This window comes from Electrophorus electricus, chromosome 2 (assembly GCF_013358815.1).
Source record: "Electrophorus electricus isolate fEleEle1 chromosome 2, fEleEle1.pri, whole genome shotgun sequence".
NCBI classification, from domain to species: domain Eukaryota; kingdom Metazoa; phylum Chordata; class Actinopteri; order Gymnotiformes; family Gymnotidae; genus Electrophorus; species Electrophorus electricus.
In genome coordinates, this window is record NC_049536.1 from 16,848,024 (window position 1) to 16,861,742 (window position 13,719).

Here is a 13,719-nt window from a genome sequence, read left to right on the forward strand (position 1 = left end):
GATTATATATTGCACTGTTGAAGTAACATATCTTCTTAAAATCTAAAATGAAAGGAGTATTTATATAAGATTAGCCTAACTGGCTGTGAAGGCTGTAATCACTTCAGCCTGTAATCACTTCAGCTTTATGTTCAATGTATGAACATAAAGCAGAAAGAAGCCTATTGATGATAGGTTGCTTTCATTTGTTCGCTACAAAATTATAACTATATGGTTACATTTGCATTCAAATACATTTATTTAATATAATAATATAATAACTTCAGATGAGAAAATAGTGAAATTATCATCACTTAAGTATGTTAATTAAAAATGATAAATGTTACTAATATCAATTGAAAGTATGCAAAACCTACGGGATTGATTGCTTGACAATCAAGCAATCAGTGGGCTGAAAGAAAAGACCTATTAAATCACCAAATGTTCAACGTCAACTAAACCTTTATATATATATATATATATATATATATATATATATATATATATATATATATATATATATATATATATAATTTTTCTGTGTGTGTGTGTGTGTGTGCACGTGCCCTGGTAATGATTGAAGCGGTCAATGTGTGAAAGTATGCAAAAGCAAAAACTTCAAATTGACCACAGTAGAGCCAATATAAGAAAACATATCTGCCTCTGTGATACCATCACAAAATTGTCACAATATCCACTGAACACTTGGGCCAATTAGGAGCTACTGCACTTAATATTAATGATTTATTCTAGAATTGTGTTATTCTGTACACTTCGGTTTCTATCATTACACATTCTGCTTTGCCTTCATTGTAATGCATACATACACTTTAAATATTCTCACTGAAATGTTATATTTGCCCAGTTAGCCCAAGAGTGGAAGAGGAGAATAAAAAAGGGATGATCATAAAGAAGAAGAAGACAGAGAATGCTGGTCTCAGTTTATATACAGCCACTTTTCAACTGGATGAACACAAGATATGCAAAATCAGCTTATGCCATATACACCCTACAGTGCGTTCTATAACAGCAATACACAGTTCTGTGTCCTTATTTACACTTTAATCTGATAAAAATAAAACTTCATCTGCTCCATCACTCCTCCCAAGTTAAAGAGAAATAAGAAAATATATGAAAGGCTTGGCACACCAAAATGCTAAAAATGAAGTTCATGCAGAGATGTACTAGTAATTAAAACCAAAATAATTAATCAAACAAGTGGCTAGACAGAGAGAGACTGAAATAAAAGGAAAAGACAAAAATCAGACCTGGCCACTTTATATATATATATATATATATATATATATATATATATATATATATAAACACACACACATACACACACACACATATATGTAGAGAGGGAGAGGGAGAGAGAGAGAGAGAGAGAGAGAGAGAGAGAGAGAGAGAGAGAGAGAGAGAGACAGAGAGAGGGGTCAGGTCTGTTTTATAATATACCGAAACGCTTCTGATTTCAAGTATAACAGGTTTCTTGAATTTAAAGATCTGTAACATAATACACAACCATTGTGAATATATTATCTCTATAACATCATCTTTTTACAGCTATATTTCTTCTTGTTTCTAGTATACAGTCATAGTTGTTATTGCATTGTTTTTGCATATCTTGTGGTATGCAGGCACACATCCTCACAATCATCTGTGCATTCTGCATATACTGCACACAAATACAAACATGGGCCACAATCTACACACATTCTCATCCTCTACACATAGTTGTGGCCTACAAGAAAAACGGAGGGCCAGATATAGCCTCACGTTACACATGGCACATTGTGTGAAAAAGAAAATGTTTGGGAGGATTTAGGGAACAGGACTTGATGTAGTGAGAGAGGGAGTAGGTGGATACTGGCTACATGTTTTTCAGGTTTCCCAGAAGCTTTCCCAAAGAGTGGACAATAGTACATTCATTCACTTTTAACAGGTGTAAAATACTTCAACAAAGAGAAAGGTCTGCCAAAGTGGAGCTTTAGAACACAATCTTGGAAAGGAACAAAATATTTAATTCAGACAATCAGTTCGAAAGGCCTGTTATGAAAAACACAATTTCCCAGTTTCATTCTGGGAGAAAAAAAGCTGTCACTTACTGAAAGTTAAATTACCAATAACAATGTGCAAAGCAGTGACATTTCTTTCTATATTCCATTCATTATGTATGGAATAATGAAGAATTAAGTAAATATACTATCAGTTCATACATTATCAATTTAAAATTTACTGAAAAATGTACGTGTCACTCTGGCACTATACATAATTGGGAAAAAACCCACATTCCATACCACATTTAAGGTCACATAACAATAAAACCTAAAACATTTGAACACCTTATTTGCATAATAGATCACTAAGTCTTCCTTTCTGAGCATGTGGTCATGTGATTGTATGAATACATGCATACACTGTGAAACCAAGCAAAAATATTCCAGACAATAATAATAATAATAATAATAATAATTAGTGACTTCAATTATGATATATTTAGCCCTGTGTAAACTACATTAGAAAGAGTGTCTTAAATGATAGGCTACCCAGATGTCCCTGAATAAATAAATATTTTTTTCTCCCATCTATTTCTCTCCAAAGTGCACCTTTAATGTCATGATTAGTTTAACATTACTTTTCTCCCTGGTTTTGGGAGAGTAATTTTAAATGGTCTATAACAACTGTGGTAACAAGTCACACCATTTCAGATAAAAGCATTTTGGCAGTTTGAGCCATCGGGCTACTTCAGTAGTTTACTCTTTAGACTGTCACTCAACCAGCAAAAGAGCAGCATTAAGAACAAAAGCCTTGGAAGCATGTCTGCCTTTGATACCTCACTCCATGCAGGCCATCAAACACCATCACATATCTGCTACCATACGATTACCTGAACAAAACAATAGAGCCCGGCTGCACTGAGCACACATCCTCTTTGAGAAATAAATAAATAAATACAGCTAATCTGTCAGAGGTGCATTCTGACAGAGACACTCTGTAGTACATGTTGGCCTCAGGCAGGTCATTAAATATCTTATCCCCCTATAGAAAAACAAGGGAGGGTAGAGTGGGTGAAAATTTAACCAGTAGCCGCGTTTTTAAAAAATAGGATAAATTACATTACAAAAATCAAACGCTGGCCCAGAAAAAAAAGAGAAATAAAAATAGACTTTAATCAAATACAGCATGCGTGGACACAACTGATTCATGGCCTGAGCCATCCACAGCCATGTGAAATCCCTCCAACCACACAGGAGAGACAGAGAGAGGAGCTGAGGGGATGGACTCTTCCTTTATCCCCTGTTATCAAAAACACACCAAAGGGTACACTAGAAAAAAGCCTATAATGAAAATGATGAGGATTCACAAATAATTAAAAAAGCAATGCCAAATCTTTAAAGAAGCAGAAAAGTAAAAGTAAAGTGATGGACAAGTCGAGGTATATGGCAGGCTAGGATGCAAGCCTCCTCCTGGTGGTCTGTTAGAGGAAGAGAGCCTCGAGAAGAGGGACCTTGTAGCACAGCTGCACAAAGTTTTCACTCCTTTTGTAGTCTCTCTGCTGTATGCTCCTCCAAGTTCTCACACAGCCACACAAGAAAACCCTTTAAGCCATATGACAGCCTCGTGGAGGGTCCTGACTAGAGCTTGCCAGTGTATTGCCTCCAGATCCGACTGCTCTGTACACTGAAGGGCATGAGCAAGATGAGGGGAAAAGAGCAGGAAGTTGCGTCTGCCCCATGACATCTCTTCAGCTAGAGACAAACCAGCACGAACTCACACAGCCCCCACTGAACCCTCAGTAGTGGGTTTTTGCTGCAGATTATACCCCAACAATGAAGTAACAGGAAATTATATATGACAAAGTAGAGTTCTACTTTTCCTGTGTTTTTGAAGTCTTTTTTGTCTTTGCATTTTGCTTCAATCTCTCAGTCAAGGTTTTAAGAACTGTGAGGCACTTTAGATACAGTTTCTCTCCTTCTCATTCATACAACCTACACACATTCATACACCCAAATGCACACATTTGCTCACAGTCATTCACACATAAAAAACACAAAAACAAATAACCCTCAGTTTCAGCTAAGTCAAATTGCATTATACTCCTACAATAAATACAAGTTTGAAAGAAACTGTTCTGACTTTCCAGAGCAAGGGAACTAATGAGAGAATGGTGGGCTGAAACAGAGGAACTCCTCAGGGCTAACTTTATCCCTACAAGCTGGTCACACACTCCATGTCCTCATCCTCCATCAGCCGACTGTTCCGTTGACCCCCCCCAGCTGCCCGCAGCCCCCCTGTCCCTTTCTCAAGATCCTCCAGGCCACTCCTCAGCAGCTCCTCTGTCTCCCCGGCTCTGGACAGCCCCTGGCTGTTGCTCCGCAGTGGCTCCGGGGTCCCAGTATCCCTGCAGTGCATATAGGGCAGAAGGTTGCCGTTAGGGCTTGGAGGCCCATTGGCATTTAGTATGTTATCTGCCGCATTCTCCATTTCCTCCATGGTCATGTCGCAAGCATCAGCAAGCTCCTGCTTTGCCACCTCGATGAAAGAGGGGTCCTGTGCATAACGGCCCAGCCCCTCAGATATCAACACCTGAGCAGAGAGAGAAAACTACATTTTTCTTGGCCGTTGAATGCGCAACTATTGTGGCAACACTTATGTAAATTGACAGGAATGTTTAGTCATGCAGTGGCTATTAGGGGTTCCTTTTCCTTAAAATGGGCCTTCTGTGGCAGATTTTTAAAATCATCAGTTATTCTTAACAATGGCTTAATCCAGGGTAATTATTCATTATTGAATTATTCTTCCAAATGACTGTATTGCTAAATATAACAACTACATTATCAGTTTTGAGGATGATGATATAACACGATCAGCAACCCGGTATCCCATGACTGGTAGCAACAGGGACCTATAAAGGTCTACTGTTAATTCTGTCAGGCATGAGGATAGAAAGACAACTTTATTTTGAAGAATAAAAGACTACAACAGAAAGGGAGAGACAAAGTGAGTATCTTTTTCCTCACCGCTTCCACAAGACTGCCAGCGCTGCCATGTGAGAATGAGCCTGTTTCTTTGCATGTAACAGATGGCACTGTTAGAGAGATGGGACGCAGTGCTCTCCGAGAGCTCCTTGTATCATGTCCGTTACTGTCACTTGGGCATGAGCCACAGTTAACTGATGGTAGGCTGCTGTTGAGCTTCTCATAGGAGCCCGGTTCCTCTAGCCTCAGTGAGGGCACAGGCTGTTCGCATAGCCCACCTGCCCCATGGCTGCAAGGACTGGCAGGAGGTGTGGAACACAGACGTGTGAACAAAGTAGGAGAATGACTCCTCCTCACCAAGGGGTTCAACCCTGCTACCGCCAGTGCCTGTGTATGTTTGGGTGAAAAACACAGGAATTTCCATCAGGACAAGCTTTCAAAATTTCACTGCTAAAGAGGAAGATACTCTTGACCTAGTTGCATTAACAGGGATATAAATTAACTTGTTAGACCTAGAGCTATGATAATACATTGCTTTTTAACACTTTTGAATTACAGTGGTGTGAAAAAAGTGTTCCCCTTCCTGATTTTTTTTTGCATGTCTGTCACACTTAAATGTTTCAGATCATCAAACAAATGTAAATATTAGACAAAGGTAACACAAGTAAACACAAAATGCAGTTTTTAAATGAAGGCTTTTATTATTAAAAGGAAAAAAATCCAAACCTACATGTGTCACGGGACGCTCCCCCCCCACGAGTCACGTGGTACGGCCTGCCGCGTGCAGTGGGGTTCACCCATGTTTGTAACCACACCCCCGTGAAGGCACACACCTGTACGGGATTACGTGTTTGTGTGTGTCTATTTAAACCCACGTCAGTGCGTGCCTCACCGCTGGTCATTGTTAGTCTGCTGTTAAATGTAAAACACGTATGTAATCTTCGTTCAATGTTATTAGAGTCTATGTTTTGTTATGTGTATGAGTCATGTCTTTCGTTCATGTTGTGTATGAGTGCCACCGTTGTTGTTCGTGTCTTTTGTTAATAAATGTGTCACCTCATTGAGGGAGTCTGTGCGTCCTGCTCCACGCCCATCGGCACTCGGGCCAGCAGATCCGTTACAACATGGCCCTGTGTGAAAAAGTGATTGCCCCTCCCTGTTAAAACATAAATTAACTGTGATTTATCACATCTTTGGAAAGCTGGGGTTCAATTTCTCTAGCCACACCCAGGCCTGGTTACTGCCATGGCTGTTTTCAATCAAGAAATCACTTAAATAGGACCTGCCTGACAAAGTGAAATAGACCAAAAGATCCTCAAAAGCTAGATGTCATGCTGTGATTCGAAGAAATTCAGGAACAAATGAGATACAAAGTAATTGAGATCTATCAGTCTGGAAAAAGTTATAAAGCCATTGCAAAAGCTTTGGGACTCCAGCGAACCACAGTGAGAGCCATTATCCACAAGTGGCTTAAACATGGAACAGTGGTGAACCTTCCCAGGAGTGGCCGGCCGACCAAAATTATCCCAAGAGCGCAGCAATGACTCATCCAAGAGGTCACAAAAGACCCCACAACGACATCCAAAGAACTACAGGCCTCACTTGCCTCAGTTAAGGTCTGTGTTCATGATTCCACCATAAGAAAGAGACTGGGCAAAAATGGCCTGCATGGCAGAATTCCAAGATGAAAACCACTGCTGAGCAAAAAGAACATAAAGGCTCATCTCAGTTTTACCAGAAAACATCTTGATGATCTCCAAGACATTTGGGAAAATACTCTGTGGGCTGACAAGACAAAAGTTGAACTTTTTGGAAGGTATATGTCCCATTACATTAAAAGTAACACAGCATTTCAGAAAAGGAACATCATACCAACAGTACAATATGGTGGTGGTAGTGTGATGGTCTGGGGCTGTTTTTGCTGCTTCAGGACCTGGAAGACTTGCTGTGCTAAATGGAACCATGAATTCTGCTATCTACCAAAAAATCCTGAAGAAGAATGTCTGGCCATCTGTTTGTGACCTCATATTTGAAGCACACTTAGGTTCTGCAGCAGGACAATGATCCAAAACACACCAGCAAGTTCACCTCTGAGTGGCTTAAGAAAAACAAAATTAAGACTTTGGAGTGGCCTATTCAAAGTCCTGACCTGAATCCGATTGTGATACTGTGGCATGACCTTAAAAAGGCGGTTCATGTTTGAAAACCCTCCAATGTGGCCAAATTACAACAATTCTGCAAAGATGAGTGTAAATTCCTCCAAAATTCCTCCACAGCACTGTAAAAGACTCATTGCCACTTATCACAAACGCTTGATTGCAGTTGTTGCTGCTAAGGGTGGCCCAACCAGTTATTAGGTTTAGGGGACAATCACTTTTTCACACAGGGCCATGTAGGTTTGGATTTTTTTCCCCTTAATAATAAACCTTCATTTAAAAACTGCATTATTGTTGTCTAATATTTACATTTGTTTGATGATCTGAAACATTTAAGTGTGACAAACAAAAAAATAAGACCTCAGGAAGGGGGTAAACACTTTTTCACACCACTGTAATTACAACAGAAAGATGGAAAGATTTGTTTTTCTTTTTATACCCTTCAATGTCAGATAGCTAAATAGTGTGCTTTAAAAAAACTTTTATCATATAAAAAAATAAGATATCAGGAAGGTAGCAAACACTTTTTCACACCAATGTATTTAACTGCTGACTGCTCTGGCCATCTGGAAAACACCATACTTTATGCAGCATATTTTGTACACATTCAAGTCCCCCTTTGTCCATTTAAGCCTCTGGTATAATACCTTTCTTAAAAGACTTAATAATCAATTATATCAGATCCATTATTTCCCATCAAGACTGGTTATTCAATTGTTCTCCAATTCCATTTTTGTTTTTACATGTTTGGATCAGTTTAAGCATCCTGGACTGCAGCCATAAATAGTATCGATTTGTATAATTAGTCTTGGGGTCATTCAAGCAGCCATTAATGAAGTAATGAAAGTTAAGAATAAATTGTGTACTAGCCACAGATTTTATCTGTCAGAGATGAGCAGAATTAAGAAATTCATTAGCAGATTAGTACTGATTTGAAGAATTAATTGCTTTTGGAAAATTATGCAATGTTCTCTTGATGTAAAGGATAGCATAGTTTCAAGAAAATGCAGCATAAACAATCACTCTACGAAAACTGCAATCAATATGTAAAATATAATGTTACATTACTGCATTGAAACTATTTTGTCTTTATTCTCTTCTTTCAAAATGGACTTTTCTCTTTTGGAAAGTATTATCCACACAAGATATGAATATGACCCAAACCTTACTACAAGAGCACTGCTACCACAATGGTTAGGTGTCTTTGATAAAATACAATATTGAACAATTAGTTGTGAGTATGATTGATATGACACTCGCAACAGATCTTTCTCATGCACTGCAAATGGAACTTGACTTTTCATCATGACTGCAAAATAGATTTGTGTGAATGGTTGCCCATTTGTGATGGGTGATTTACCTGGTGCTGAACCAGGTGCAAGGATAGTGCTGTCTTTTGAGAAGGATCAGCTCTGGTCTGTCTCCTCAGACACTCTAAATGAAAGGAAGATCGTCGACCTGTGTTTGAGTGGCATAGAGAAAGGTGGCAGTTATTTAAATAGTCAGTCATTATAAGAAAATTGTAAGTCCTTTTCATTATAAGTCCTTTTCATTCTTTCATGCATGTAAATATTTTTACCGAGTGCAGTAGGACAGAGAAAGGCTCGTCGAGGAGACTGCCATGGTCTTCTGTCCTCTCCCACATCCCCTTCCCCAGTCACAGCTAACTGCTTACACTCTTCATCCTGCAAAGCCAACCTGTCTCACACGCACGCGCACACGCACGCACACACACACACACACACACACACACACACACACACACACACACACACACACACACACACACACACACACACACACACTGGGTATATGCAGCATATCAGAAGACAGGATGTATAGAAATTTCTGAAAAGAGGCAAAGACACCAAGCCAGAGCAGGGATAAGGGATAGGGATATGCTGTAATAATGTTAGCTAAAAATGAGAAATGATAAAAATAGACAATAGTGATGTTACATTTCTGTGGAGAGCATGCTCTGGTCACAGTTGCTCTCTGTAAACATCTCGTCATATGTTTCATCTGTGGATGCCTCTTCCCGGCGGATTATGGGGAGACGACTCTCACTCGTGTCCAAGCTAAAACATGCATACAAAGAGACAAAAACAAACCATATAAACTAAAGTATTTTAGTTTATAGACATTTGTCTATAGCCCATGCTGAAGACAACAGAGACCTTAAAAATTCAGCTGTTGCATGATCAAAAAGAACACTTTGAGAGATGTTTTACATTACACTTCCAAAAAGTCTTTTACCAACCCTTCAAATGCCACTTATCCCAGATGTTTAACTTTTCACTGTGACTGCATAAATAGATAAACGAAACATTTTTTGTGCATTTCTCCCCTGGTATTTCTTGCATAATTTAAACATAATGAATATGATCCAATGATCCAAAAGCAAAACACTTGAGCTGTAATAGTTTCTACATCCTCTGTCAAAATCTTTTGTTTTTTAAAATGACATTTTAAGACAAAAAACATGAGCTTGTAGTAGCACAGTATTTATTCTTATTTTATTCTGATATATGTTACAGTATAAACCTGAAGTGTTGGAAGTTTACTAGTTAGGAGACCTCATAATGCAGACATGAGTCATTTGTGAACAACACATTGTGCTAGAAGAGACTTATTGCTTATCATTATTATTTACAGCAATCAAAGGCAGCAAGCAGAGGCACCAACTGGATTTGATTGGAGTTTCTACCAAGTAATTTAAGAGCAGCTGATGGAGCAAATGAGCTGATAGTGTGTGTGTGGCAATGTGTGTTTTACTCAGAATTCAATCGGGATGTTGTTTTCACGCTATTCATTGCAGCACACGCAAGTAATATTTCCATTATTACAACATTGTTTCATGGTTCCATAATACAACATAATTTCTTATATAATGTGCTGAGAGCAACATGTTTAGCTCATTTTCCTTCACCCGTGTACCACTCTTTTATGACCAGCAGGTTTGCCTCACCTTCTAAAAACCCTACTGAAAGTGCTCTGGTTCCAGAAGTTTCTATTTTATGATTCAGGCACCAGAAGCCTCAGTGAATTTTACACTGTGCTCCAAGGTGCCTGATGTCACAGGAACACCCTAAGATTTAGATTTAAAATGTGTCAATAAGCAGTAACATAGCAAGTAATTTATTCTGGCTCTCATCTAGTTCAGCATGGTGATGAAATCGACAGTAGATTACTGTGGTCTAACCTCTGGTTGGGCCAGCTTTGTAAGCAAGCAAGTATTTAGTGTTCTTTGCCTTTTGTAAGTCTGAAATAGACTTAGAAAATACATAGGATTAAGTGAGACTAGCCCCTCCTTATATAATTATATATACTGCCATTTTTAATTTGACCATACGGGAGGCATAGTAAGTATTTACAGATGTTTTAGACTGTACATGATGTGTACATACTATGATATCCTTTCTGTCCCTTGAAATTATTTTTCTTAATGTAACTCATCTGAACTCATACGCAAAATCTTTATTCATTATTTCTTATCAGCATTTTTATGCTACTCAGACCAGTGTTAACAGTGGTCATTAAATTAAGCATCATTAAATTGTCAAAATTGATAAACTTGATTCACACTAAGCAACCTTATACTGTGCTAAGCAGATACCTACTCCAGCCCATGTGGATATTAGAGGAGCCAATTAATTCCTTTAGACCAAGGAGCTCTTATACATGTTAGCTAATAACCAATCAGATTTACTCTTCTCATTCCCTTTAAAAGCTAAGTGTGTGCCAGTGATACGTATTTGTCAGGGTAGTATAGAGCTGCCACACCAAAATATATGGCACTTGAAGAATTATTATTGTTGTTCACTGTGATAAGAATAAAATTAATAATTACATTATGGTGATATGATAAACAAATTCTAGAATTTATATAATAAATTACAAAGCTATATAGTTGTATTTTTTTCCTTACAAAACTAATCAGTGGTATTTGGTTAGCAGCTGACAGACATATTTTTGTTCATTCATGGTGATGTTCACTAGAAATTGGACATGTCTTTATGTGCCTGCATGATGTGAGGAAAATACTGTGTTGCACTTGAGTTGTGTTAAGAGCAATTCCAAGGAGACAACAGTAGAAATGCTGTTTTTAAGACAAACTGGCTTCAAGTATACCATTGCACTATAGTAGAGTTTAACTGTCACACCCCCTGTTGCACCACTCCATCCACCTTGTCACAGGCAAATTTTGTTCCTGTCCACCAAAATAACAAATGGCGATAAATGTGTGTGCACTGTATGAAAATAATAAAATGGGACCTTACTTCCCATTTATGATCTACTATGCTTTGATTCACTATTATTCACTATGATCATAAGATAATTTCAAAATGGCTATAGGTTCTTTAGTAGTACAGAGAAAAAACTATAAAGTTATATAATAGTTATATAAAGTTATATATATAGTTATAAAACAGCGGACAGCTACAACCTGTTTTGCTTTAAAGCTGTCAGGCCTTTTGTTAAATAAAGATCCACAGCTTGTGGTTCAGAGAATGGGCACACAGAATTATTGTAAACTACGATGTTGATGCTGTCGCCTCTCATCTCTCCTACTCTGTCAGGTTTGTTGACAGTGGTTTGGAGGGCTGATGATGATTCAAAGTCATTATATCTGTGCCACCTTTGGGTAGTCCATTTTAGATAAGCTGCAATAGCTATGCTTGTCAGCTACACTTAGACACACCATGCTAGAGCTACGTCCCATCCCCACACTCTATGCATTTTTAGCAATTTGTTATATTTCTGTGCAGAGATATATGTGTGCTCCTACTGCTATATAATACTGGTGCTAGACCACAATGTGCTACATAAGTCCAAGTTAAGGAGTACTAGAAAACTTGGGAGAAAATTAGACAACAACATGAACTGCTCGACAAATGTTAATTTAACAATTAACAAAAATGTAGCAATTTTAAGTGTATATTCAATACAATTTATTTCTAATAAAATACATTAGACTTTATTTGATAGAGATTTGTCTAGTTTTGTTGTTTTAAGATTAATTAGTTATACTTTCAAAAGGTGTTCTTTCTAAAGGTATTTTTTGACTCATTATTCCTCATCTGATTGGTCTCACTTGATTTTTGCTAAACTTTTTTATTTTATTTGTATTTTTTGGCAGCTTTCAGGGTATTTTGGTATGTTTCTAGAGGGGAATTTGTTGCATAGTCCTGTGCATAGTTCTACCAGAAACTATCTACCAATAAGATAGGATATTTACTCCGCCCATATATGAAAATGTGGGGAGTAAAAAGATAAAACTAGGAGCCACTTGATACACATGACCTAGAAGTCAACACAGGCTAGGTACAACTATCTCCCCTTATTAACATGTGTAAACTAACATCTAAGCTTACTCAAAATGTATTCTGATGATTATGTCTAGACATATAAAAAGTCCCTGATTTACACAAAATACCATGGGGGACTCACAGTCTGTATGTATGCAGGGACTGTGACTCCCCCATGGTGTGGTGGTATTGATTTTTGTCTTCTGTCCTCCTCTCCATACCTCTTGTTAGGGAAGCACCATGAGGAGTGAGGCAGCAGTACAGGTGTGAGCAGAGGTCTGGTGTGCCCATCTACAGTGCTGATGGAGGGGCTCGGGTAGCAGTGTCCAATGGCGGTATTGTTGGCATTGTTGATGTTGGCATTGGAACCTGAGGAGGAATAGCTGCTTGGGGTGAAGGTGGAGTCCACAAGTTTCTCATGCGACGGGGACTCTCCCTCTCCAGGGCTGCCTGACTTGCTGATGTGCAGTGGCCGCTGAGTTGTAAAGGATTGTGGAAAGGAGGCACGGCCATCACTCTGATGGTAATAATTTACGTGGTTTCCAAATAGACCTCCAGATCGCTGCACAGAGAAATAGACAGAATCAATCACCACACACCAGCACATGTAATCATTCAACAAGAATTGCAATTTTAGCTTCACATAGCAACGTTCTGCTTCCATTTTATGTAATATTTAATGTTTGAAAACATTTAAACTAATACTGTGCATTATTGTATTTCATACCAACACCAGCATATTGATAAACATACACATCCTATACTGGAAATTGTAACATGTAGATATCCATCAGCTTATGAAGGGAAAATATCAATTGTAATTTATCAGATTGTTTAAAAAAAACTGTGTATGTATATATATATATATATATATATATATATATATATATATATATATATATATATATATATACACACACACACACAATTTCTTCCATTATTTTGAAGGTTTGTACATTTATATTTATTGTTTTTTACGTTAATTTATTTCAGTTTATGCAGTTTATGCATCTCAGTACTCCATGTGCAAACCTTTGGCTGCTGAACTATCAGAAGATTCTGCAATTCACAATAAAATGCTGATTAGAGATTTTCATTAAAAAGTTTCAGTTCAGATCTTTCGCAATAACAGGTTCGTAGACATCAAAATTACACAGAAAAACCAGGGCCGAACAGTCCTCACTTAAGCTTGCTGATGTTCTGTATCCTGCAGCTCATCTGGTAAGGAAGGTAGCACAAAGTCTGACCAACACAGTACTCATGGGTTTGATTCTCCAAGAGCACACAGACGTG

At 38.0% G+C, this 13,719-nt stretch overlaps 1 protein-coding gene across 21 annotated transcripts in view; it reads right to left on the bottom strand.

Moving 5' to 3' along the window:
- Window positions 1–1,982: 1,982 nt before the first annotated feature.
- Window positions 1,983–13,719, bottom strand: part of cacna1c (calcium channel, voltage-dependent, L type, alpha 1C subunit) — a 185,793-nt gene continuing 174,056 nt past the window's right edge. For all 21 annotated transcript variants that reach the window (XM_035522093.1, XM_027008705.2, XM_035522128.1 and 18 more), the window contains 6 exons: window positions 12,648–12,988; window positions 9,076–9,195; window positions 8,697–8,815; window positions 8,478–8,575; window positions 5,004–5,348; window positions 1,983–4,569 (listed from right to left, as the gene is read on the bottom strand). In XM_035522093.1, coding sequence (XP_035377986.1) covers window positions 4,192–4,569; window positions 5,004–5,348; window positions 8,478–8,575; window positions 8,697–8,815; window positions 9,076–9,195; window positions 12,648–12,988 — 1,401 coding nt within the window. In that variant the 3' untranslated portion in view covers window positions 1,983–4,191. The remainder of the gene's footprint in view (window positions 4,570–5,003; window positions 5,349–8,477; window positions 8,576–8,696; window positions 8,816–9,075; window positions 9,196–12,647; window positions 12,989–13,719) is intronic.